This window comes from Podarcis filfolensis (assembly GCF_964270895.1).
Source record: "Podarcis filfolensis genome assembly, chromosome: 3".
Classification (NCBI taxonomy): domain Eukaryota; kingdom Metazoa; phylum Chordata; class Lepidosauria; order Squamata; family Lacertidae; genus Podarcis; species Podarcis filfolensis.
Window position 1 is genome coordinate 109,965,823 of NC_139606.1, and position 27,990 is coordinate 109,993,812.

At 40.8% G+C, this 27,990-nt stretch overlaps 1 protein-coding gene across 4 annotated transcripts in view; it reads right to left on the minus strand.

Moving 5' to 3' along the window:
* The window catches only part of PSME4 (proteasome activator subunit 4), an 81,513-nt gene that overhangs the window by 43,587 nt on the left and 9,936 nt on the right, over positions 1-27,990 (minus strand). For 2 of the 4 annotated variants that reach the window (XM_083604758.1, XM_083604760.1), the window contains exons 3-17: positions 27,570-27,686; positions 25,325-25,384; positions 20,019-20,063; positions 18,355-18,504; positions 14,777-14,840; positions 13,313-13,387; positions 12,227-12,349; positions 9,513-9,605; positions 8,270-8,535; positions 6,154-6,340; positions 5,076-5,165; positions 4,409-4,473; positions 3,143-3,293; positions 1,198-1,296; positions 828-897 (exon numbers count right to left, since the gene is read on the minus strand). In XM_083604758.1, coding sequence (XP_083460884.1) covers positions 828-897; positions 1,198-1,296; positions 3,143-3,293; positions 4,409-4,473; positions 5,076-5,165; positions 6,154-6,340; positions 8,270-8,535; positions 9,513-9,605; positions 12,227-12,349; positions 13,313-13,387; positions 14,777-14,840; positions 18,355-18,504; positions 20,019-20,063; positions 25,325-25,384; positions 27,570-27,686 — 1,655 coding nt within the window. The remainder of the gene's footprint in view (positions 1-827; positions 898-1,197; positions 1,297-3,142; positions 3,294-4,408; positions 4,474-5,075; positions 5,166-6,153; positions 6,341-8,269; positions 8,536-9,512; positions 9,606-12,226; positions 12,350-13,312; positions 13,388-14,776; positions 14,841-18,354; positions 18,505-20,018; positions 20,064-25,324; positions 25,385-27,569; positions 27,687-27,990) is intronic. The other 2 variants (XM_083604759.1, XM_083604761.1) reach the window with 1 other exon arrangement.

Consider the following 27,990-nt stretch of genomic DNA (forward strand, 5'->3'; position numbering starts at 1 on the left):
GTATGGAGGACTGGCTAGAAGCAACACCGATTCTGTTGGGCCGGAGCCCCTCCGAGACCTGGGGCTTAACATCAAGGTCTATCAAAGAGACCGGCAGAAAGGAACTGAGAGAGACATAAGGGCCTCGGACCTGAGATCTCCAGGCTAAATAAATAATATAAAGACTGATGGATATTGGTTGGGGACTGGAACCGGGAGAAGGGTGGGTGGAGGTTGGGAATCCAAAGGGTACATAAGGATAATTTGCATTGCTTTGTTTGTTTTATATTTTGTTAGTGGTAAGGAAATTGGGTAAACCGTGGAAGGGAAATTTTGGTCGACTTTAGGAAAAAGGTTTAAGAATAAATTAATGAGGTATAAGTATTGATGCGTAATTTTAATAAGGTGAAATTGGTTTTTTTTCTTTTTTTTTAAATTAAGTGAAAATAAGGCTGTTAAAAATAAATTGAGGAAATGGAAAAAAGAAGTAAAGTAAAATAACAGTATGTTAGAATAAATGTTTAAGTTAAGGTGAAGAAATAAGTTAAGGACTTGCTGAATTGACAATTTAAATTGGAATACAAGAAGGGAAGGTGTGAGGAGGTCTGAGAAACAAGGTTGAGGAAAATAAGTATCAGAAACTGTATGTGTTTTCTCTATTTTTCTGTTTAGTTTTGAATATGCTTTTTTGTGTTGTTTTTATTTTGTTTATTTTTTGTTTTTGTTTGTTGTGTGTTTTTCGAAAATACCAATAAATATTTAATAAAAATAAAAAAAATAAAAACAGGCAAACACACACAGTCAAACACAAGCCAGTCACAAAACAATGTAAAATCATTGAAACTTACTGAGAGTAAGATGTGTTATAACACTGCAGCAATGGGGTACAAAGAGCTTCAAAGACTCCTCAGGACAGCACTGAAATGTCACAAAGAATCAAGTTCCACATTAAGATCTCTTAGCAAGCATGGAAGTTTGTATGCTTTAAAGATAATGAGCATCCTACAGCAATAATTAGAAATCTGCACCCGATTACTGGCCTTGGTTCTGGAAGGCATGAATGGCTGGGTAAGATAATGTGCAATTTAAGGCCCACAAGCACAGAGAGAAGAACTGGCAAATATTCCCAGGGCCAGCAAAAACAGAGCAGCTAAGGTTACTCCTTGGTTTGCATCTCAACCAAGAAAGGCTGAGAGGAGGGAAAGAATAAGGTCTCACTTTCACGGCAGCTCGGCACATGTCGGCCACCATCCGTCCTGCTACTCTCGTCTCAAATATATTCGAAACGGCAAAATTGAAAACCTTCTCCAAGGCAACCTAAGAGAAACGCACAAAAGAAAAAGTGCAATTCAATCATCCAGGTAGGAAACATTGCTTTATGGGCAGATATATATATATTCTGATTTAAATATATAATTGATGGCATTCTCACAGTGCAGGCAGAGGAGCTATGTGGAATCCACGTGGAATTCAGTCTCCATCACGATGAGAAAACCAGAAAGCAATAAGGAAACCAAGTGTTCACCAACGCCATGTGGCAAACCACTTTTGGCAAGGGCATCGCAAGTCAAACACTTAATGAGATAGTTCCGCTCTTGCATAATCTACAGGGAACATGCAGCTCCTTGTTCCTGGGGGCAGCAGCACAGTGCTAGAAAGGCAGGATATATGACTAAAGGAGACACAATAGTTCTTCTCTGGGCATGTCACTTTCACCTACTACCTCTGCCACAGATTGATCACCCATGATTAAAAGAAACATGCTAGTAATAGGTCTGTGAAGCATCCAGGGATATGGAGACAGCTTAGGTAAGTCCAGCAGGTGACTTAGGTAAGTCACCCACCCTTCAGAATACCACGGAGTCTATCAGCTTTAGCAAATCGGAAAGAATAATAAAAGCTTGCCTAAGAACCATTTGATTTTCTAAGGCAGGACACAGGAGTCATGTACATATTGAAGAAGCTGCTTATTAAGGAGCTAAAAGATACATGAAGAAGGCCTATGCCCTCGGGGGGGGGGGGAGATAAAGAAAAATACAACGCATTTAATTTTAAGCCTGGTGTTGTCTTAAATGAAGCTACAGTGTGACTTTTACAGTCAGCAAACTTTTTCAGCAGGGGGCTGGTCCACTGTCCCTCAGACCTTGTGGGGGACAGGACTTTATTTTTTGGGGGGGAAATGAACGAATTCCTATTCCCCACAAATAACCTAGAGATGCATTTTAAATAAAAGCACACATGCTACTCATGTAAAAACAACGGGCAGGCCCCACAAATAACCCAGAGATACATTTTAAATAAAAGGACACATTCTACTCATGTAAAAACATGCTGATTCCCGGACCGCCCGTAGGCCGGATTTAGAAAGCGATAGGGCCAGATCCGGCCCCCGGCCCTTAGTTTGCCTACCCATGTTGTAGATGTTATTTAAGTCAGAAGGAAGCAGGCATTTCCTTGTCCTAGTTTCCACTAAGGTGATAATCCTGTATCCAGGTTATAACCCTTCAGATTGCAGGTGAGAGCTCAAATGAATGCATTTCCTCCATACCAAAACATTGCCTCCACACCCGAAACGGAGAATGTCACAAAAGAAGAAGGTTCTATAGCCCAGGTGCAGGTTTATCATCTTAGCAGAACTAGGTCCTTAACATCCAAGCTTTAAAAGAAACCAAAAAACGTCATGGACATCACAAAGTCCACTCTTGGCATAGAAAACAACGTCAGCACAGATCTGAAGAACTATGCTATTAATTCTGAATGTCCAAGGGGGCTTTTGGCTTGTATGTCTCAAACAGTCATTGCCCTTCCATGCCGCTTGGTATGCCTCTTTTGAAACTGAGACATGTTTCAGAAGCAGTTTGCGGTACCGTATGAGGTTGTGCCATTTTAAATAGCTAAGTAACCCACCCTCTGTCCCCAACTAAGCATGCCCAAGTAGATCTTGGGAACCCATATTGTATATTCTGCTTTAATTGTGTGCTACAATTTTACAGCGCTTTATGATTGCAGGTTAAGCAAATGAACATCTACACTGGCCTTTTAATGTGCTTCCTTCCCTAAACACAGAACAGGGAAACCATCTACAGTTCCACAAGCTTTTTGTTTTACAAAAAAAAGTGAGGCAAAGAAGTTGAACACTTTTCCGACTCTTGGTGACACATACCTTAAATATCTCTTTCGAACACTGTGTGAGAATTGTGCTGAAAGTTGAGGACAAGCCTAATTCCACTAAACTCTCCAAATGAGTCATCTTTTCTGTCTCAGTCTCTTCTCTTGTTTGCTCCAGTGTGCTGCTTTCTATCAGCGCAAAACACCTGCACAATAAAAAGTCAAAGAAAAAATATTAGGATTTTGTTTTGTTTTTACCATCACTGATGTCTCTCCACACACTGTCTGCATAATAGGTTTGCCTGGCTTGCAAAGTCAGTGCTTGATTCATCTTCAAAGAAATCTAAAAATCAAGGAAGCAGAAGAAATCTGCCACAAGAAAAGACAGGAGTGTCTACTGGGCTAAAGAAGCACAGAAGTATCATGTTTTTGGCTGCAGGCTTCAAAGTGCGCAGTGCCAAATCAGAAAACTGAGGGGGAAGGGAAGAGCTGAACAGCCACTCATTTTGCAAACAGCCCTGGAGAAAGGCACTGGGATGCTGTAGCAAGATATATCCAAGCTCATGGCTTTTGCTGTTGCAGTTCTGCCACTTCAGCTCCCTGCCTCTCTCCATACCTTGCTGGTTCTACACCTGCAATCCCCTTCATAGAACGTTCATGCACTGCAATCAACGCTCTCTCCCTCTCTTTGCAAGTACCAGCCTAAAGAACAGGCAGTCTGTGAATCCTTCAACTTATCATTTCCCCCAATTTTTAAAACGCGATTTAAAATGTTTAATCTTAAACATACATCACGCGGGTGGCGCTGTGGGTTAAACCACAGAGCCTAGGACTTGCCGATCAGAAGGTCGGCGGTTCAAATCCCCGCGACGGGGTGAGCTCCCATTGCTCGGTCCCGCTCCTGCCAACCTAGCAGTTCGAAAGCACGGCAAAGTGCAAGTAGATAAATAGGTACCGCTCTGGCGGGAAGGTAAAAGGCATTTCCATGCGCTGCTCTGGTTCGCCAGAAGCGGGTTAGTTATGCTGGCCACATGACCTGGAAGCTGTAAGCCGGCTCCCTCGGCCAATAAAGCGAGATGAGCGCCGCAACCCCAGAGTCGGTCACGGCCGGACCTAATGGTCAGGGGCCCCTTTATCTTTACTCTGTATGTAGCCAAGTACTATTAAAAGCATTTATGCACTCATCTGCCCTGTGACCAATAGAGTTGGGAACATAAATTAGGAGAAAATATCCGATGGGCAAGACTAAGTTGAGAAACACTTGGAAAGCCAGCAGGGCAGTTATCACATCACCAGTATACTGTCTCCCACCACAACTTGCCTGTCCATAAACTGCAGTACAAAATCTTCAAATTCAGCAGTAGCAGAGCACAGTTCTCTCTCCACCTATGATGTCAGGGCACAACAGGAAATAAAATACTTTAGTTTCCAGTCCTTCCAAACTATGATACACTTTCCAGGAAGCTGCTAGAAATCCGAGAATGATCTTACACATCCCTTTTAGTTTAGCCAGGCCATAGACTCAGACGAAAACAGAACCATCAAAATACAGTTTTATGAAATTATTATTTTCTCCAAAAAATCATTATACTGTCTTCTAAACATTCTGCCCCTCAGTTACCCATGCCACAATCCTCATTCTTGTCAAACAGGTTAAAACTCCAAATCCTGGGATCAGAATTGAAAAACTGTACAAAACCAAAAACTTTCATTTGCAAATTTGGGCCATATATGTAATTTGATTCTTCCAGGTGCAAAGCATATTTTTTGCTTGTGAAGTATAGAGAAAAGAATATTATTTCCCCTTTCTTGAAATGGGCTTTGACTTATACAAACATCTTTTCCCCTCTCGTATTTACACTTTAACATCTTTTTCAACAGTTCAACATGCAATAGCTTCTTACACTTAAAAAAAGCATATATTAGCCAAGGGCTTTTTACACTAAAGAACACTTGAAACAGCATATATTAGCCATTTAACATCTTACCTCTGTGAGGTCATTTCTCTCTCGTAGTACAGATGAACAATCTACTAAAGGCACAAGAGTGGAAAACGTTGCAATAAACTGGAATGTGATCTATTGGAAGATGCAAAGGAAGTTTCAGTGTGAATCACTTATACTGAAAGACAGCATGTTTGTTTTTTGAACTGTAATGTGAAAAATTGAAATAGGTGGTAAGGCAAACCCTTGTGTCAGGGTTGGGTCAAAACATGTGCCCACTCATCCTAAACCTCGTGTGTGAGGTAACATGCATTGCACCACAATAAGTGCATGCTTACTTTGAATTCCTGCTGCCTTATACCACAACTCCTTTTTAAGGTAAATGAGAACAAAAACTGTACATATGACAACAAAGGATGAGTACCGGATCCCCCGATTTCAAATGTCCAGACCAAATCAGAGGGTTGCAAGATGAATTACAAAAAGAGGTCTGGCACAATGTCTTATTACGTTGAATATTTTGTAGGAACCGCACTCTGTTCATATTTGTGTGTATTAGTTTAAATTTCCAGAGTCTTTTAAACACTTGGTATAACACAAAGAACATGCCTGGGCAAGTAATTTATCACCTTTTATTATATAGATTTACTTTACACATTTATATTTTATACATGTGGTAGTCCCACCCCCTCCACTACCAAAATAAAAATAAAAATGCGGTAGTTCCTTGCTAAAGCTGCCCACTAGGTATCATTTTTCTTCCTTGTTCTCCATATCCTGAACAACCACTATTTATAATTTCTTTCCAACAATGTTAAAAACACTTAGGCAGAGTGGATAGGTAAGGGAAAACAAAGCCACCAGAGAGCTATGCATTCTTTTATAGTTTTAATTACATTACAATACAAGCCACCAAACTGCACTCATTTGGGCACTGCTGTGTGCACTGTGCCCTTCACCCCTAGAACGGAGCTGGTCTGGGGTCCTTACGAGGGGGAGAAGTGGCAGCCTGGAGAAAGGGGGGGGGGTTGAAATATGACAACAGGACACATGGGGGCTGGGCAATGAAGCTGTGGAAAAAATTGACTGTGCCGTAACCGTATGTGGAAGAGAGTTTACTCACCATGCATTTGCTAAAGTCGTTTGGATCCACACCAGGCAACGCTCTCATCAGCAGAGGCAACATGTGCGTTGGACCTTCGGGAAATGACTGGCCCCCAGATACCAGGCTACGAGCTACTCCAATAACACAGCTTAAAGTGGCTGTGAGTTGGTGAGGTTCTGTTAAAGTCTCCAGTGCAGGGTATGTTCTATGCATTTTTTGTGGAAGAGAAAAATTACAATTAGATGAGCTCTCTTCTATGGCGACGCAGTGCGTCAGTGAAATAATTCTTTGCATTTCTACTCATGCAGGGATATAGGGAGCTGCCTTATACAGTCCACGGGGTCCATCTAGCTATGTATGATCTATAATAACTGCCATTATCTCTCCAGAGTTTCAAAAAGGGGGCATTCCCAGCCCTACATGGAGATGATGGGTATCAAGGCTAGGACCTTCCACATTCAAAGGAGTTTCTCTACCAATGCGCTATGGCCCTCAACTACTGTAGATTCCGGCGTATTAGGCGACTGGGCGTATTAGACGACCCCCCCCCCCCAAATTGGCAGCTGCCAATTTGGGGGGTCGTCTTATACGCTTCAGCAGCTTCGCTGGGCAACGGCAGTGGGGGGCAGGCTCCACGCCAGGAGGAAGCCGCCCAGCGAAGCTGGCTTAGTATCGCTGGGCAGCCTCACCGGGCAGCTTCCTGCCGGCGCGGAGCGGAGCCCGCCGCCCACTGCAGCCATAACCAGCGTATAAGACGACCCCCGACTTTTTAACCTCTTTTCCGAGGTTAAATAGCCGTCTTATATGCCAGAATCTACGGTACACCTGTACTAAATATATGGCCCGTATGCAGAATGTGCAAAATAAGTTCTCAACCAGGCAGCTTTGTATGGTAGAACCCAGGGTCATTCAATAAAGCTGGAAGGTGGGAGGATCATGACAGACAAAAGGGAAATAACTTCTCCACAAAGCACAACTTTAGAGACAACTTTAAAGAAACGTAGATGGGCTCATGAAGGACAAGGCTACTAGCCATGATGACTTTATAAGCAAGGGTAGCCAACGCAGCGCCCGACAGAGACACACGCACTCCGAGAGGACTTCCCTGGTGCCCAAAGCATCCCCTCCCCTCACACTGAAAGGGGAGGCTTCAACATTAGCCTTGGGAAAAAAAAGCATTCTACAGTAGCCAGCAGGTATGTGCATGGTGTCCACAACGGCTTGTCCAGTTTACAAATAATAATAATAATAATAATAATAATAATAATAATAATAATAATAATAATAATTTTTATTTATACATAAACCCGCAAGCCCAAGAAGGTTGGTGACCTTTGCTGCGTAAGCTCTCCAGGATGAGATGCTGGAGATCAAGAGTGGGAGAGGACTATTGCACCCCCCATGTCCTGCTGGTGGGCTTCCCAGAGGGATCTTGTTGACCATTGCAGAAAACAGAATGGTGGACAAGGTAGGCCTTTGGTCTCAACCTGTCTTGACATCTTAGTGCTCCACATTGGAAAATAAGGCATTAAATTATTTTCACCTGCAGGAGCTCTAATCAGATGTATATTTTTATAACAAAAAAATAAAAAAAATCCTTCCAGTAGCACCTTAGAGACCAACTAAGTTTGTTATTGGTATGAGCTTTCGTGTGCATGCACACGCATATTTTATTTTGTTTCGACTACAGCAGACCAACACGGCTACCTACCTGTATATTTTTATAGTTTGTCTATATGAATTATAGACACTGAATTTCAAACAAACCCTATGTGGGCTATGTAAAATAACATTAAATATCAGCAAAATGAAGTTGCACTGCGCTTCTTCCTACTCAGGACCACATGAAAAAACGTACAGCGGGAAATGCTTCATATTGTTCAAATCTGCAGCTGATCCTCTGTTTTGTGGCAATTATAAGCTGCCACATTTGAATGGCAGTATTATAAATTTTAAAAATAAATCCATAAAACGGAAGAGAGGCAAGAGGAACGCATCCTGCATCCGAACCAAAGTCCAATGTTCCCTTGCCAAATTTGCCAAGTTTTTCAGCTACAGAAAGAATGCAACACTTTTCTTGGCCATCTAAAACATAGACGCTAAACCACTTTTTCCAAATCCTATTTGGACTCACTTTTCAAGTACTGGTGGGATTACCAACTCAGGGCGCATCAGTGCGAGATTCTGCAGAGCTTGGGCTGCTTCTAGGCTTCCAGTTTTGCTGAACATTGCTAAAAGAACAGGCTGAATAATACATTCTACAAAGTCTGTTATATCCTGGTCGGTGAGTTTATGGCTGTCAGGCACAGGAGTAAGCCAAGTCGTCTTCTTGTAACGCTCACGATGCAATCTTCTGACAACGCTACTGGGTAGCCGCTGAAGCAGCTTCATTAGCTTGTTCTACCACCATACAGAAAAGACAAAAGAATCAATTTCAGTGACATAGCAGTAAGAAGAGCTACAAAAGCTATTTTGCCCTCTCTACACTTAAGTGCATTAACAATCAGTCAATTTCTGGGCAATTTGTCAAGCAGCCTAATTTATCCTATTCCCTTAAAATATATATCCAGGGCCAGGTGACTACGAGCCTATTTGGACATTCAATTTATTTTCCACGCAATATGGCCAGATTATCCTTGAGAGACAATTGAGTGGAGGGTGTAACTTGTAGCCAAGCTGGCCAGATATAGTCAGAGCTATTTGGAAACAATGTATGTGAATAAAGTGGTTAAAAGTTTTGTATTTATGGGCGTCAATGACCACACCTTTCATTTTCCACCACGATGGTGGTGTTCAACTAAGTTTTATTCACATTAGAACCACTGCAATTAAGCAACTCAACTCAGTCATGTTCATTACCGTATTTGTCGCTCTATAAGACGCACCAGACCACAAGACGCACCTAGTTATTGAAGGAGGAAAACAAGAAAAAAAATATTCTGAATCTCAGAAGCCAGAACAGCAAGAGGGATCGCTGCGCAGTGAAAACAGCAATCCCTCTTGCTGTTCTGGCTTCTGGGATAGCTGTGCAGCCTGCATTTGCTCCATAAGACGCACACACATTCCCCCTTATTTTTTAGGAGGGAAAAAGTGAGTCTTATAGAGCAAAAAAATACGGTAATTTGAATGGGTCTTCTCTAAATAAATCCTAGTTGAATACCGCCCAGCATTTCCAACATGTGAATCAATCTAAAAACAGGTTTAGACAAAACTGGTGTGCAGCTATACTAGTACAATTAAACAAGATGGCCTAGTCAGAATACAATGCATCAGTAGCCGAAGAAAATGAAGAGCACCAAGATTCCACTCCAAGACAAACACCGAAGTGCTTGATGTCAAGATTAGAAATATATATATAAATACACATAAATCCTTACCAACCAGCGGCCATTATTTGAGGGATGGTAAAAAGATGCAATGCTTTTGAATAACCCAGACAAGTGCTTCTGTACAAGCTTGCTTGGTCCACCCTGTCCAGAAACAAAAGATAAACCAAGTTATTTGATACAACTTCAAAGAACACGAACAGGGCCAAAATGCAGTTATAAACCACTCAATTTTAATGGGCCCCGAGATAACAGATTAATAAAGGGTTAGAGTCGCATCATGTTCTTTTCAGTAGCAGGGAACATACTGAGGTGGAAAGCCAAACCCAGCACAAAATATTTATAATGTTTGACAATCACGTGTAGGGGAAACCAACCTTCTCAGTTATCTAAACTGTACCCTCAAAAGGTTTTCAAATATATGAACTACAGAAGTTCCAACTTCCAAAATGGAAGGCTGAAATTTACATGTTCACTGTGGGGCAGCTAGCACCAAAACCCACACTAAACAGATGTAATGTACTGTATGTAGTTTTCCTGTTAATTCACCCCCTAAAAACAAGTATCTGACCTATCTGTCCATTACTAGTTTAAAAAAATTCAAAAACATTCTCATACTAGTTTATAAGCCAGAGGATCTGAAGGAGAAACTTCCTCTTTCTTGTTTGAATCAGAAAACTTCATTTTGATCTGACTCCATTTTGTATCACACTGGTGTATGAACTCTTAACTAACCCTTCCTAGTAGGGAAAAAAATGTTCTTTGGTAGGAACGATGAGAAACCGGTGTTCTGGTACATTGACAGAATGTATCATTAATCTCTGAAGACAATAACCATAGCAACAACTGAAGGAATGCTTGGAGATCAGCTAGGTGGAACGATTGCATTTAATCTTGAAGTCAATTGAAAAATGGATATATTAATCAAAAATAAACAAAAGAGGAAGCTAGCAGACAGCCTATCTTCTGCTGTGTATGCGCTGATAACCTCTAGGTTAGATTACTGCAGCACATTATATGTGGGTTTGCCTCTGAAGAGTTCAGAAACTTCAGCTGGTGCAGAATTCAGCAGCCAACTTGCTCATGTAACGCCAATCCTGGCACTTTAAGTATATAACACCAATCGTGGCCCAACTTCACTGACTGCCAATTAGTTTCTGGGTCAATGCAAAGTGCTGGTTCTGACCTATAAAGCTTTAAATGGCTCACCAAAGCAATAGTTTAAGAACCACCTCTCCTCATATGAACCAACCCAGACCCTGAAATCATCATCTAAGTCCCTTCTTTGTGTGCTCCCTCCACGAGAGGGCCACAAGGTGGAATGTTCTCCCCAGAGAGGCTCACCTGATGCCTTCATTAGATATCTTTAAGAGCCAGTCAAAAACATTATGCCTCTCCCAGGACTTTGGCTAATTAAACAACTTATGGCCTTTTAAACACCAGGGGGAGGGATTTTTTTTTTGTTATTATGTTACATATTTTTGCTTTTTTAATATCACAACCCACCCTGCATTCCTCAGACAAAGGGCAGTATGGAAATTTAATAAATAAAGAATAGGATAAGTAGTCAAAAGTTAATAATGAAAGACACTGATGAATCACATGTAATCACATATTATTGTAATGAAAGGTTGGGGGGGGGGCACAGGCAGAGGAGCCATAGATTTCTGATGGGCTTAGGTTTCATGAAGTGGGTTGTAACTGCTATAGAATGTTTTGTTGCAACCGTATGACTGACTAACAGCAGCACCGAAGTGTATGCAATTATATCACATTGAAGTCTTCCTGTAATTTTTGTGTGTGCTTGTAGCAATAAAAGCCTAGTTTTTACTTCAAGCCTGTGTCTGTTTGGCATTCCACTGGGGACCCCCGTCAAACAGACCCCTAGGAATCTCTCTGTCAGATCAGCTGTGAGAGCACTACTTTTTAAACACACAAGCATTCAGAGAGCAAAGGATATGCTCCTTTGCTACAACAGAGATCTGTGAGGCTACCTGACACCTCGCCAACATCAGATTAAGCAGTTTTATCTGACCCCAGCAGCCCTGCCAAACTGATTTATAAACTAGTATGTGATTAAGAGGTTTGCTGATAGTTTCACTCATAAAGGAAAAGGTTGTTTTCAGGAGTGAGATAAATCCCACGTGTACTCTTGGGGCTTTTTTGAGGTCCTGGGCAAACCAGAGGACATGGTGCCTCCTGGGATGCTTCCGGCTATGTGGTCATGGCTTAATTACTGACTATGATCACCTACGACAGGATTGATTTGTGTAGTAAGAGCCCAGGACAGGATGCTCCCCCCTAAGAAGCTAGCCACACCAGCTCTTGGTTGTATAGCACAACTTTATTGATTCCCAAGCTTGTGGGCCAGCCAAAATATTTATCATAATAAACATGCTTAAATGCCAGTGTTTGGCTAAATGGGGAGAGGGAGGAAAGGTGTAGAGAAAATTGCCAATCAGAAGGTCGGCGGTTCGAATCCCCACAACAGGGTGAGCTCCCATTGCTCAGTCCCAGCTCCTGCCAACCTAGCAGTTCAAAAGCACATCAAAGTGCAAGTAGATAAATAGGTACCGCTCCAGCGGGAAGGTAAATGGTGTTTCCGTGCGCTGCTCTAGTTCGCCAGAAGCGGCTTAGTCATGCTGGCCACATGACCCAGAAGCTGTACGCTGGCTCCCTCGGCCAATAAAGCGAGATGAGCGCCACAACCCCAGAGTCGGCCACGACTGGACCTAATAGTCAGGGGTCCCTTTACCTTTACCTACCATCATGGCTGTAATCCACATGACTGCATGCCCGATGTCATAGGCATTTGTTAGGAATCGTGGAACTAACACTTGGTTGCTTCCCACTGGAAGATTCAAACTTCGCAGTATTCTGGTAAATATCTGTAGAAAAAGTAATCCCACAATCAAATAACCGAAATGCATTATGAACGGTGTTTGGTATTTCTTACAGAGTGTAAGAAAAGTGGCACAGCACTAGCACGGTGCTTTCAGAATGGATCCTGGAAAACTTTCAGGTAAGGAAGTGTCTGCAACTTCATTTCAACAGAACAATCTATTGTCCACCTGAGCGATCTTGAGATCTCCCTCAATTTATGTACCATTTGCTATTGCACAGAAAGTCCACATCTCTACAAACTGGTTTGGAATTTCTCACTGCTGCATCCCTTGCTAGGATCCGCAAAGCATCTGCTTATGAGTTGCTGAAAAAATTAAGTCCCGCCATGCCTCCAGAAATTATCCTTGCAAGTCAGTCAACTAAAGCTAAGCAAAAACCCACTTTCTCAGCAGTGGCCACTGAATCTCATGCTTAAGCTTCCTATATTACTGTGCACCCTGAGAGAGGCTTGGTAGTAAGCTAATATGTTCCAGAAGAGTTTTTAAACTACGGAACAATTGTTATGATTAAGTAAGGCTTAAAAGGCCTCAAGGCCTTTTTACAGAAGCAATTTAGGACAAGCTATAAGAATGAGATGGTAATTAAAAATTATAATTAGGGAGTCACAGACACTTGCAGCAGGCAGGAGAACAAAACAGAGGAAGGGACAAAGTTCCTCCCCATATATCAGCCTTCTCCAGCCTAGTGCCCCCTAGATGTTTAGGGATACAAATCCCATCAGGAGAGGACTATAGCTCTTATGTCCTGCTTATGAGTTTCCAGGGGCATCTAGCTGGCCACTGCAGCAAATAAGATGGTGCACTATATGGGCCTTTGGCCTGATCCAGCCCTGCTCTTCTTACCTACATAGGCAGAGGTTGTCAGTAAAGTAAAACTATACTAAGCAAGTGAACAATTCTCATGTTATCCTTGTTTTAATATTATTCCTTCTATATATTAGATATTACCTTTGGAATATAGGGATCCCAGTCGATGTAGCCTATGTTATCAGTGGCCAAGCGTGCAAAAAGGTTGACCAGGTGCTGGAAAGAAAGAAACCACAGATAACTTTTTCAGTACAAGCTTTGCTGCTGCTTCTTCCCTTAACTGAACAGAGGTCATACAAGAGAACTTCAGTACATACAAAATGGGATTAACAGCACATGGCCAAAAGTTTCAACCAACCAAATTGCAAGGGTACTTGATCAAAAGATAATTTCAACTTTAGCCCTGGGGGGTGGGGTGTCAAACACTCTTAGCCCGCACTCCCTCCTCCTCCTGTATGGTAAAAGAGGAGAAATTTAGGAGATTCCCTTTCTAGTTTTAGTTATATGCAGCTTGCAACATTCTCACTTTTGACTTTCAGGTCTCTCGAATGGACAGTCATTTTAATAAGTGTTTACTTACATTGTTGTACATTGTCCTGGCACTTTGCAAGTGTGTGATACATAAATACTTTTGTAAATACTAAATTATAAAATGTAATTCGGGAGCAGAATTATGGTTAATACTAACTAAGATTAATTTCAACAAGCCAGCTTTAGGAACCATGGTTTGTAATTTACTTGTTTGAAACTAATCATAGCTAGAAGCAAACTCTCCCAAACTCCTCCTTCTGGCCATATGGGAGGAAGGGGTGTGCATACCAAAGACTTGTTGCTGCTTGTGCATGTAATACTAAACGACAACTTAACGCAGGGGTCAGCAACCTTTTCCAGCTGTGGGTCCTCAGACCATGTGGTGGGCCAGACTATATTTTGGAGAGAGAAAATGAACAAATTCCTATGCCCCACAAATAACTGAGAGATGCATTCTAAATAAAAGGACACATTCTACTTATGTAAAAACATGCTGATTCCCGGACCGTCCGCGGGCCGGATTGAGAAGGTGATTGGGCCGAATCCGGCCCACGGGCCTTAGGTTGCCTACCCCTGACTTAACCGATGTTCACATGCAGCCTATGTCTGCCCCAGGCTTGAAAGCTAACACAATGCTGATGTGAGAAATACAAAATTCAAGGGCCTGACGTCATGCTTTACTTTACAAAACTCTGACTAAATACAGTTCAATAATATTTATGGCAAACAAAAATAGAGCCCTTTGCCAGAGCCATATGATTTCTCTGCAAATTAAAAAATCATAGTAAACTGCTGTGATTTGAAAGAATTAGAAAGTACACCCATTTCAATGGCCTAGATTTTGACTCTCAGCTTGGAAAAACATTACAAAAAGGTTACAAAATGAAAATTTTGCAAGTAACAATGTAAACAGGAAGAACCACCCAACCAACGATGGGCTTCTTTATTCAACTACTGGGCACATACGAATCCTAAATAATCACAGCCCACCCTAGAACTAATATTCCTGGTCCAATTGCAACACTTTGGTGACAGGGGGAGTGGGGGGAAAGAAGCCAAAGCAGGAATACTTACTCCTTCCCACTGCGGAAGATTCTGAACTGAAACCCACAGGCCTAGAAACTCATCAAACCAGAGCCTGCAAGACAATGAAATCAGGCAATCAGATTTGTTGCTACGCCAAATTCATCATTCCCATTCTTAATAATAAACACTGCTCCCACCCTAATCATAGTAACAATTAATGCTCGGTATTCAAAATATGAAGTGCTATATAAATATTAAATGGCGCACATAATTATCTCAGAAATCATTACACCATTCAATAATGTCAGTCATTATTAGTTATAGTGCAGATGGTAGATTGTTAAGAGCAGCTTGCTTAAGGCCAGTTAGAGAGCATATGGATGAAGAAGAAGAAATTAAAATGGGTGTTTCTGACTCTGACTGAAAGTTTCAGGCACTTTTCCTAGTCTCATACAGAATGTCATCAAAAGATGTCCTGCGGAAAATGCCATTTTTTTAATCAGTGGCCTCCAACACCCAATACTGCTTTATCCCTTGGCACTGTTGTCCCCCTTCCCACTCAAATCATTTCTAAACCCACAGTTGGATAATTGAAATTTGATTATTTTATAGCTGCTCCAGACTCCTATCGCTATATTAGACACTGGCACATGCCTATTAAGGAGTATTTGCCACTACTGGTCACAGAGCGTTTGAAGCAATGGCAAGGTGCCGCTTGGAGACTCCATTGTGATGTTCAATCACTCAACAATCAATCACATCTGAAGGAGGAAACTCAAACGGCAACACACCTTCAAGCCATCCGGCGAGGCTACCAGGAGAAAACATGATAGGGGAAAGCTGGTATTCAGAGACTCAGGAAAGGGAATGACTTGTTTTCATACTAACCATAAAGAGGTTATTTTATGTTCCATTTTATAGAGATGGTGACATGCCTAAAGCAACTCAAAGCTCATAAACAAACAAGCATAAATCTATAGTGCATACTGAAATTGTCAACTGACTGGCTTGCAAAATAGCCACTGTCTGGTCACAAGTAAGAATTGCGTCCAGGTGATCAGGTGGGGAAATGTTACAACCATTAGGGTGTTTTGTTTTGGGGTTGGGTTTTTTATGTTACAAGTGGGGTGTGTGTGTGTGTGTGTGTGTGTGTGTGTGTGTGTAAGTGCTACTAACAGTTTCAGATTTGTAAAATTGATTGAGGACTTCAAAGAGAGGTGAGATGCCAGCAGCACAAAATCACTTTTCTTCCATACAATCATTCTTGTACCCAAACCTTAGAACCCTGTGCTTGGAACTAAGTCCTGCTAGCTGGAAGGGAGCTTACTTTGAAGGAAGTGCTGTCAACATTAGAAGCTAAAAAGCAACAACGTAAGCTCAGGATACGACTTAAAAACAAAGCAAAAGCCTCAAATCGCACAAAATAGCAATGTACGGTAAACTATGTGACACACACACACAGATAATATCAATAAAACAGAGTGAGTCCATATGGAAAAGGCAGCCTCCTTGAATCTAGGAAGTCCAAATATATATAACGTTTGCTATGATGGGGTGTGCCTTATCAGTGTTTGCCACCCATCAGGATGAAGGCAACCACTTATAAAGCTATGCAAGGAACTCAGGGATGGGACACAGTCCAGAGGGGAGGCATTCTGGGGACAGGCACTTTAGTAAGTGTGGCTTAATATGACCTTGAAGTGATAAGCCCAAAGAGAAACAACTGAGATATGAAGCCACTTAATGAGAATATTCAAGGACAGCCTGAAACAGCCTGGAGATAAATATGGTGCTGTCTCAACTGATGAGGGCAGAAAATATGAGGAAGCATAGTTTTTGAATGTCTATTACGCCTAGCTGTACAGTTCGCTATCCAACTTTTGACTGTGTTCCATAGCTGCGTCTATATTAACACATGCCGCTTGATTTCGTTCTCTCCACTCCCTACCATGTGATTTCTATGAGACAATTTACAAACAGAGATTATCGTTCCTGCAAAGAGGCAAAACCCTTGCTCAGATTCTAAGCAAGATTTCAAACTTATTGGAGACATACCGTATTTTTCGCTCTATAAGATGCACCAGAGCACAAGATGCACCTAGTTTTTGGTAGAGGAAAACAAGAAGAAAAAAAATTCTGAATCTCAGAAGCCGGAACAGCAAGAGGGATCGCTGCGCAGTGAAAGCAACAATTCCTCTTGCTGTTCTGGCTTCTGGGATAGCGGCGCAACCTGTATTCGCTCCGTAAGACACACACACATTTCCCCTTACTTTTTAGGAGGAAAAAAGTGAGTCTTATAGAGCAAAAAATATGTTATTCTGCTAAGAAATCCACTGGGGGGGGGGGGGAAATGCTCCCACCCATCAACTTCTAATTACTCCCCACACATACGTATATGTACAAATATTCCCCCAATCTGTTAGCAACAGTTGCTTGATAAAGAAGCTGCAAATTCTGAAAAAGGAGCCAGAATAAAATATGCTTATGCCAAAGTCTGCAGCTTAGGTACACTGGGAACAGATACTGATCACTCAAGAAGCCATGGCTGAAATACAATGAGCTTCTGTAAGTGTGGCCAACTTTTAGGGCATGATTAAGGCAATATTTTTACTCTCCCCCCCCCCTTGAATTGCAAGCCTCAATGTCACATCACAAACTGCTTTTGAAACTCTCCTCATTCAAAACAAGCTTGCCTAGTGGCACAGGGATATGCTGTTTGAGAAATGCAAGCCTAAAGCACCTTTGGACGCAACTAGTCATGCAAATATTTGCATCAATGCATGGTTCCCTTAAACCTGCTTCATATTTCATTGCTGACAAACTAAAAAAAGATTCAAAAGAGCCACAGTCCATTCATTAGAAATTTTAACCCTTGGCACCATTATTATAGCACTGAAATGCACAGGAACTGAAAGCCAAATTGAAACATGCCAAATCTATTCACACATGTCAATGACCAGAACCTCTTTAATCAAAGGAATGCCAGCTCCAGGATTGTGGGAGTCCATGAACAAAGCAAGGAACAGGTAGGGTAGGCAAACAAGAGTTCTCTCATGCTGCCTCTGACCTTCCTAAGCACATCTTGCAATATGAAAAAAGTAGTGCACTTGGGATAATGGGAATTTTGCCAGTTTTGAGCTACCAGCGAATGCACAGCCTTACCTCCCTTTGGAGACAGGCACTGGAGCCTGAACCGAAAGTCTAGACATTAAAAGGCTTGGTTTGTTTAAGGCTTAGGGCTCCAATATGATTCTGCACCCAAATCAAGTTATTAGAGTTGGTACATCAGTCAATAAAAAGCAATGGTATCTACAGAATTCTTGCTGTAGAAAGAAGAGTGCTCAATATCAGCAACTCATTTGCTTCCCACTCAAGAAATAGAACTTTAATTGAAACACACACACACACACACACACACACAAATAGTATCAATTGTAAGAGAGTTAATTCTGGAGATCAGCTCTCAGGTAAACTGATTAGATCATTCCTGTTACAAACAGGCATTCAGAATGTAACTCTACAATGAAGTACACGGTGCAGTTCATTACATATATAATTTATTCAAAAGCCTTCCATGCAATAGATTGTTCGGTGAGAACATCTTGAAGTAACTAAGACCAACTCACCTAAAACCTTTGTGGTGGAGTTCTGGAGGAAGAGTGGTAGGCAGAAACAGTTCAAAGTAAGTGATGGCCTTCTGCATAGTAACATCAAAAGGGCACATTAGCGGCCGCCATTCATCTAGCATCTCGGCTGTTGCATTTTCGGGGAAATACCTAAAGGGAAAGAGGGATGTGATGGGTTGGTTCATATGCACAAGTGGTACTTCAGCAACATATTTAATTAGATGGATAGAATTCACTGACACAAGGTGCAGCAATAGAAGCCACTAGGCTCAGGCGTCTTTTAAAACAGCATTGGAGAGAATGAAGGAAAGGTGATCATGGTAGCTAAACAGGACCTCAGTGTACAGAGGCAATAAGCCCTGAAAACCAGTAACAGAGGGAGGGGGCAAAAGAAGATGGGAATGCCATCACTTGCATGGCCTGACTGTGGCCATCCCTAAGGTATCTGGCTGGCTGCTATTCATAGAATCATAGAATCATAGAGTTGGAAGAGACCACAAGGGCCATCGAGTCCAACCCCCTGCCAAGCAGGAAACACCATCAGAGCACTCCTGACATATGGTTGTCAAGCCTCTGCTTAAAGACCTCCAAAGAAGGAGACTCCACCACACTCCTTGGCAGCAAATTCCACTGTCGAACAGCTCTTACTGTCAGGAAGTTCTTCCTAATGTTTAGGTGGAATCTTCTTTAATGTACGTAAATTTGCTTTTTCTTCTTTCTTTTTTCTGTATTTTCTTTTCTTTTTTCTTAATTGTTTTTTCTTTAATTTTCTTTTTGTAGTATGAGATTGTAAATTCTTTGTAAATTCTTTGTATAAGTGTGTAATTTAAATTAATAAAGATTATTTTTTTAAAAAGAATAGTTGGTGTCATTAACAGTACAGGTTTATACAACAGGTTTATACAATGCTGATAACATTCTTTATGCACTAGTTCCCAAACTACAAGAATAGAACAATAGGACTCTCTTTTTTGGAGACCAGTGTTTAGCTTGCCCCAATGGTAGAGTTGATAGTGGCCCAAACAAGATCTGAGAGGATATACCGGTAATTCATTTGGAAAGATTTACTTTAAGTATGTCAGCAAAAGACCAGTGAATGCATTTCCGTCTATAAAATATGCAAGCATAATAGTATCAAAGAAAAATTAACAGCACATTATATGTGAATGCATCTTGGGGAATGAAAAATATAAGGAACAGCACAGCTACATGAAAGGGTTACAATATGTCAGATTAAGATTAACCTGACCCAACTACTGTACTTTTGTTTATGAATGAGATAGAAGTAGTTCTTAACACAAGGAGTCTTCTTAACAAAAATATGTTCATGTCATAACTGACATATTTATTAACCACAAATAACTATAGTCTCCACTACTGAGTAAGTGGGGGGGGGGTTAAAAATTGCTTACACAATTTAATCTTTCAGGGATGCATGTGTTCTATTTTCCACCAGTAGCTTCATGAATTTAAAAGTGCATTCTGTTGCCCACTGCTGATGGCAAAACCCCATAAACACACAGGACTTCCCCCGCTTCCATAAAAGGCTAACGGGAATGCCCCTTACCCACATGTAGAACTATCTTGCCATTTAAGGCTTTAAAGAGAAAATATTTCTCTTTAAGAAATACATAATGGCTTTGAAAGCTGTTAAAAGTACTTACGGTCTACAGTTTTTCACGAGGGTTTTCAAAACACTTTCTACAGAGCTAAAAAAAGAAAGAGAGAGAGAGAAAGGTTAGGTAAATTACATGATCCTATTTCAAGTGAAGTATATCAAGACAATTGCCTGATTGGGCAAAGATTACGATGATACTGATGCAATTAGACATCTTCTTGTGTGCATGCAGCAGCTAATCTTCCTTTACTCTACAGACCTAATTACAAGGATTAAAGCTGATCTGCCCGATTCCTGACTCTGCTCTTTACTTCTCCTTGAGTTTCTGTTGGGACATATAAGAGGAACCACCAATATAACAACTTATTTGATTATGTCATGTTCTGAACTAAGAAACTTTATCGGGTTTTGAAAGAGAGAATGAGAAGTCACATAATAGTCGATAAGAGCTCTGGGATAAAATAAGTTGACTAAAATGTATCACGTATTACTAAGGTATATTTCTAAAATGCATCAGCTCAACCTAATACAGAAAATGTGTTTATCTCCTGAATAAGTCATCCCTGGACCCTGATGACAGCTATTCATGGACGGCAAATACCCTCTTTACTGGATACAATGCTTCTCTTAAAGAATAATTAAGTTACTATAAAATCTGAATAAGAGCATGCTAGCCCTCGGAGTTAAATCTTTAAATTGAATCAATGCCTCTACCAGACAAAATGAGCCAAGAGAGACATTTCTGTGTAAAGAAGAACCTATTTAATAATTTCTCTAACAATAATACTTTACACTCTAGCTACCAAACATGCATTTCATTTTCACCTGATGAAAATAACCTGTTCTAGTTGGTTTAGTAATTTGACCCATCAGTCATGAGTATTTCATTTTCATTTTTAAAATTTCATTTTCATTTTTGCTTTGTTTTGGCAAGAATGGAGCTGGGCCAAGGCAGAGTGAAGCAGAAAGTGGCAACGCTAGAAAAAATAAAAGACAAAATGGTCCAGGTCTCAGATTCATGTATTCCTAAACCAGGGGTAGGCAACCTAAGGCCCGTGGGCCGGATACAGCCCAATCACCTTCTCAATCCGGCCAGCGGATGGTCCGGGAATCAGCGTGCTTTTACATGAGTAGAATGTGCCCTTTTATTTAAAATGCATCTCTGGGTTATTTGTGGGGCCTGCCTGGTGTTTTTACATGAGCAGAATGTGTACTTTTATTAAAAATGCATCTCTGGGTTATTTGTGGGGCATAGGAATTCGTTCATTTTTTCCCCCCAAAATATAGTCCGGCCCACGACATGGTCTGAGGGACGGTGGACTGGCACACGGCTGAAAAAGGTTGCTGACCCCTGTCCTAAACCTTACAGGTGACTAAGATGATAGGAGCTTGTCGATGGGGTAAGCACTACTGCGTAAGAAGCAGGGTCATAGTATGGCAGATCCTTTTCTTTCCACCTTCATCTATGGCCTTCTATACCTCAAAGTGCCTTTTCTCATCTATGGTTGGTGTGCCAGCTATACCCTTTCTTGGATAAAGATGACCTTGCCACAGTGATTCATGCTCTTGAAATGTCAAGGTTAGATTGTAGTAACATGTTAAGCAAAGGTCTAACTTTGAAGAGTGTTTGGATAATTTTAACTGATTCACAATACTGTACGTTGACGATGTGATTGACAGGATATACTGCACTGAGCACATTACATGAATATTGAGAATATAGTTATCCACATTTCTGCCCAATTTTAAATGTTGTTTTTGATCTTTATAGTCCCAAATTGTTCCAAGACAGGAGCATTTTAAAGGCTGTATTTCCCAGTATGAGCCTGCCCATCCAGTAAGACTCCTGATAGCTGCTGTCTATTAGTTGCTGCTGCTCGTCTTTTTAGCATTTATTTTGGGGTTTTAGTTTGTTTTAGGTTTATGTACAAATATACAAAAACTGAACTGATGTAGTTAAACTGAACTGTGGCAAAGCTGGGTAGAGATGCTTAAAAACAAATCTACCTGCCAACGTTTCTCACTTTTAATTAACTCATTTTTCTATACTTTGTAACCAGAAGACATGCACACGTGTACTATGACATCGGCTGTTTCTGTCCAATAATTATAAACACAGAAAGTTTAAGAAGTGCAGTGTGTTAGCCCTGAATGTCATCTATGAGGTACTAAAGTTACATAAAAAGTAGAGTGAAAATAAGCAGTAATGTGATTATCATTGCTATTCAGAGCTACACTCTAGTGCATTTGTGAAGGTGAAACCTCTGACAGTGGTTGACTCAGATTATTCAAGCTGCTAAGCACACAAAGCAATTTTTAATTCAGCTTCTCTGAGGAAAGGGAAAGCTGCCACTTCGGGCGAAATTAAAACTTCGCAGAAGTGATAGGCAAAGACTAGAAATTTTGGGAGTTAAGGAAGCTAAGCAATAAAGAGCCTGGTGGCAAGAAGGCTGAAAGAAGGGCCCAAATGCAGAACCATTTGAGTCAATAAATATTGGCTGATCATGCTAGTCAACATCTTGTTTGGCAGACCCTGACTCCCCTCTTGCCATAGTAAGAGGGGTGAGCAAGATCAAACCCTGAGAATGAACAAAGGATTGAGAAAAGAAGGAAGGGTTGTTGTCATATAGTCGTGTCCGACTCTTCGTGACCCCATGGACCAGAGCATGCCAGGCACTCCTGTCTTCCACTGCCTCCTGCAGTTTGGTCAAACTCATGCTGGTAGCTTCGAGAACACTATCCAACCATCTCGTCCTCTGTCGTCCCCTTCTCCTTGTGCCCGCCATCTTTCCCAACATCCGGGTCTTTTCCAGGGAGTCTTCTCTTCTCATGAGGTGGCCAAAGTATTGAAGCCTCAGCTTCAGGATCTGTCCTTCCAGTGAGCACTCAGGGCTGATTTCCTTAAGAATGGAGAGGTTTGATCTTCTTGCAGTCCATGGGACTCTCAAGAGTCTCCTCCAGCACCATAATTCAAAAGCTTTAGAATGAAAGGAGGGACATAACAGATGCAGCAACATCCATTATGCGACCAGTAAAGTGTTTGAAGCAAGGTATGCTTTCAAACAGGGCAAAGTAAGATAAAACAGCATGGCCATATCAAGATGTACTTTTCTTCTTTGTTCTGAAAGTCATGGTGGATTTCTAGCAAAGCCTCAAGAATGTGGAAGAGCTAGCAGCATTTTAAACAACTAGTTGGTGCAACAGAAGATCTCACATCACCTACTCATCTGTGTCTCATTTCATGGTATCCATATGGTTATAAACACTGTGCTCTATGAAGGACAGGAAGAGCTTAGACCTCTCTCAACAGCTGCTCATGCTCGTCTATCACCATGGAATTGAAGAATAGGAATCCTGCCTCCTCTCACCTTTCCATAATTAAACATACTAGTGGAGATGTCTCAGAGCTTATGAACACCAGATTCTACTTACAAGTGCTGTCATAATAGTCTGCTGAAGCACAGCCAACAAAGACTTTTGGAGCATCTTAAAGAGGAACTAATTTATTATGGTGTACAGTGGAGTCATAACACGCCATGAGACAGATAGGCTGAAGCACACCAGATTGTTAACCAAGAAAATTCTAGAGAATTATAGGTCGGGATAATCCTTCAGGAATACTGGAGCAATCCAATAAACATTATATAACTAGACTTCTGAAAAATATTTAATAAAGACTCCCACACAAACTTAATCATCGTAAGATAGGAGGACAGGTCAGAACTATAACTGGTTGATGAACAGGAAGCAGAGGGAGAGAGTAAATCGACAGATCTCACAAGAGAGGTAAACAAGCATTGGTGGTCTGTACTGAGTCATACTTGACATTGATAAGTGATTTGGAGTCAGAGGTGAGCAGTGACGTAAGCAAATTTATAGAAGAAGCCAACTTATTCGTGACAGTGAAAATGCAGGTACTCTACAAATAGCACCGAGGATCTTTCCAAACTGGGAGAAAAGGGGAAGAAAACTGCAAAAGAGGTTCGATATAAATAAGCAAAAATCCTGGACTAAAGCATTCTGAAGGCATGGAAATGTTTTCAAAATATGCATAGTCTGGGGGGCGGGGGGAGATTCAACTAGGACCAGAGATAACCAGATCCAAATCCCCACTCGGCAATGAAGTTTTGGGTGACCTCAGGCCAGTACCTACCACACAGGGTTGATATAATGATAAAACGGAGGAGAACACGTATTCCGCCCTAAGCTCCCAGGGAAAAACTGGAGTCACTCAGCGAAATGGAACGTCCAAAGATTTCAAAAGTCTTTTAATTGTTTTTTATATACCTTATTACTGCCAAAAGATGTGATGATAGCCAACTGGCTATTACATGGGGCAAATTCATGGAGGAAACTGGCTTTACATGGGGCAAATTCATGGAGGAAATGGTACCTCCATGTCCAGAGGCAGTTGGTGGTGGGACAAAAACTGTGGGAGGGCTCCTGCCATTATGACTTGCCCTGTTTGTGGGCTTCCTCGAAGCACCTGCCTGACCACTGTGAGAAACAGGACATTGGACGAGATGGAACCCTAGTCTGCTCCCGTGACACTTTTCTACCAAGGATGCTTTAAATATATAACTTACTTTGATATATTTCCCAGAACTGAACCTGCACCTTTGGAAATTACTAATCCCATGTATGTCAAACAAATGTGTAAATGTTTCATGTTTAGTTAATGAGTTCTGGGAAAGATGCTGCTGGTTTCCCAGTACTGTAGAGGGAAAAAACTTGCTTTAGATAAATAAAAAAAAGGAATGGCTCCGGAAAAAGGTTGATGGAACACTTTTTGGTTGTTAACGTGAACAGAGATTTTACAAACTACAGAACCTTCTCTAACAATGTCAAATGTTTTTTTTTATTTTAAGGCTGGAATCCTAAACATACTTACCAGGAAATAAAACCCATCAAACCAATGCACAGAATTGCACTGCAAGTCTTAACCCAAAAATTATTTTAAAAATTCAACCAACTCCCTTCATCATTCTTTCTCTTTTAGCATTCCACCAAGCTTTGTGGAAAGTTAAATTCATGCATTTCTAAGCTTTGTGCAAATTATGCCTAATAATTAAAGCACTACATTCACCATAACTTTTAAATTTACTAGTCAACAGAAATTAGCAGATAGCCATATTTTCAGCCACTTCACACAGAATGTATTTTCTCACAAGTAGGCTTAAATACAGTGCGAGATTCCCATAAACTGTGGTGTAATGTTAACATTGGGGTGTTTTTTTTTCAGTTTTAAAAAAGTTACATGTATGTGGACAAGTGTTACAACTGAACAGGCCATGCAAGAAGATAATGCTTCGGCCAGAACTAAATAAACAAAAAAAAAAAAATTGTCCTTACCACCTATGTAAAACATTAAGCACAAATGTTTTAGGTGAAGACAAGCCTGGTCGACATGAACTGAACATAAAGAAGAAAGGTTTAAAAACAAACAATGAAAAAGGAAATTGTAGAATTGTAAACAAAATGACTCAGAACACAGGCACACACAAACCAAATGATTCCAGTCCTATTTCTTTCATTTTCTATTTATCCTTCTCAATTTACCAGAAGGGGCAACAATGAAATAAGATATTTTAAACAATGTTGCCAAAACACCATGAGAGAAAAAGTCGCACTGCACAATTTTAAATTCTAGTCTAGTCAATCTTAAATTTTTGCAATGGGGCTTACTTCTTCCCCTCAGGTCTCTTTTCCAATTTACACACTTCTTTTACCTAAAACGTTTTGAAAATGCCCTGCCCTGTGCTTTTACATCAGATGCAATATAGCTTGGCCACAGCTCACAGAACTATGAGTCAAACTCATGCTTGATAAAAAAGCACCTTCCTCTAGTAGTGCCTATGCGCGTGCACACTAGAAAGAAATTAACAGAAATTAACAGTACGTACATGGGGATCTGTTCCTCAAAGATTAGAAGTCAAACTGGGCACACCAAAGATCACAAGAGTACCTCAACTAGCTTTCCAGACTGAGGTGTGAGATTAAATTTGGGGGAGGTGACGTAGCTCAAAAGTTATAGTTCATGCTTCACAGTAAGAAGTTCAAGATTCAACCACTGGTATCTCTATTTAAAATAGAGTTGGATGACCTGTGGCCTTCCAGGTGTCATTAATTCCAACTCCCATCAGCTACAGGCAGCATGGCCAAAAGTCAAGGATTATGGGATATATAGCCCATCAAAATCTGGAGGGTCACAGTTTAGGTACCCCTGGTTTAAAAGACCTCAAGAAGCAAGTTGGGAATGTTAAGTCACTTGAAACACTGACCTTATGATAACTAGAGATTCTAGTTGTCAAACTGGGGGGCTTCTTTGAGTGAACATCATACTCTTAACCACTTGGTTATTGTTCCATCTTTATAGCCTACCTACGGGACCGCCTCTCCTGGAATGTCCCACGGAGGAACTTACGATCTTCAAACAAAAACATCTTGGAGGTCCCAGGCCACAGAGAGGTTAGGCTGGCCTCAACCAGAGCCAGGGCTTTTTTGGCTGTGGCTCCGATCTGGTGGAATGCTCTGCCACAAGAAACTAGGGCCCTGTGGGACTTGACATCTTTCCGCAGGGCCTGCAAGACGGAGCTGTTCCACCAAGCCTTTGGCCAGGGCACAGCCTGACTCCCTCCTCTGGCAATCTTCACAGAACTCAAGCCCAATGGTTGCCATCAATTTGATTTGAATTAATTTTATAATGAAATGGTTTTAGAATGTTGTATTATTTTATTGTTGTTAGCCACCCTGAGCCCAGCTTCGGCTGGGGAGGGCGGAATATAAACAAAATTATTTATTTTATTATTATTATTATTATTATTATTATTATTATTATTATTATTACCTAAAGCTGAGAATTCTCTTAATGTGAACAGATATAAGATGCTTTCTACGTTAATTCAGATCAATCAACCACCTAGCAGCAACTCTCCAGAGACTGAGGTCGAGGGCTTTGAGAATCTTGCCATCCTTGATGCTTTTAACTAGAGATGCAATGGATTGAAACTTGGCCACTACACATGCAAAGCATAACTAAGCTATGGCTTGTCTGTAAAGCAGTGCCACCTTTCAGAAGTGGGTGACACTGTGCTGCTTTCTGTTTGTAAATGGCCAGTTTTCACTCACAGCTTACAGATATCAAACTGTATTTTCTAAAACCTTAGACTAATCAGATTATTCATCTCATGAAATGTAATCATGTCACTTGTTTGTAAACCAGAAAAGGCACATGAGTAATAGAAGACATTGTGAGCACTCACAGTAAAACAAAAAGCAGAGTCTAAATCTTGTTATCTTCAGTTCAGATGACTGAAGAAAATATATTTGATAAACTGCACAATTAGAGCCGAGAAAAACCAGCAAGTTGAAATTAATATTTGCTGGTTGGGCTATTTTAAGTTTTTAGGCTTTACACATTGAGTTTCTGCAAGCTGTCCCTACACAAGTTATTCCTACAATCAAATTCTGACTTTTTGTCTGTTATCCTTGAGGATCAACAAAGCATCATCCCGTTAGTATCTTATAAATATGTTTAAAATAAAAAAGGTAAACCTGTTCTATCTCACATTTTTAAAAACTAAAATAAAAATCTTACTTTGGAAACCAATTTAATCCAAGATGTTCTGTCTTAGAGTACAATATCCGTTCCAGCATTTCGTACAGTGGCCTCCATGGCAATTCTAAGTCATCCCTTGAAAGAAGTTCTTTTTTCCTAAGTTAAAAAAGCAGTTTAAGATTAATGATTAATTACAACTGGATGCATCTTTCATACCCCAAAATAACACAACAGAAAGTCTGGCTGCAACTTTGCTTTAGTCATCACCCCTTTCACACAGCTTCCTAGTAACCCGTAACACGCCAAGAAAATTATCTCATGACATTCTCTAGACAAAGTTGAAGCAATCGTTTAAGATATAGATGCAACTACACATTACATAGCACTAACCAAGTTTCTCTCTTAATAGGAATTTGGAACGAAGTTAACAAATTCTGTTTGAAGGGAAACTATTGTTTGT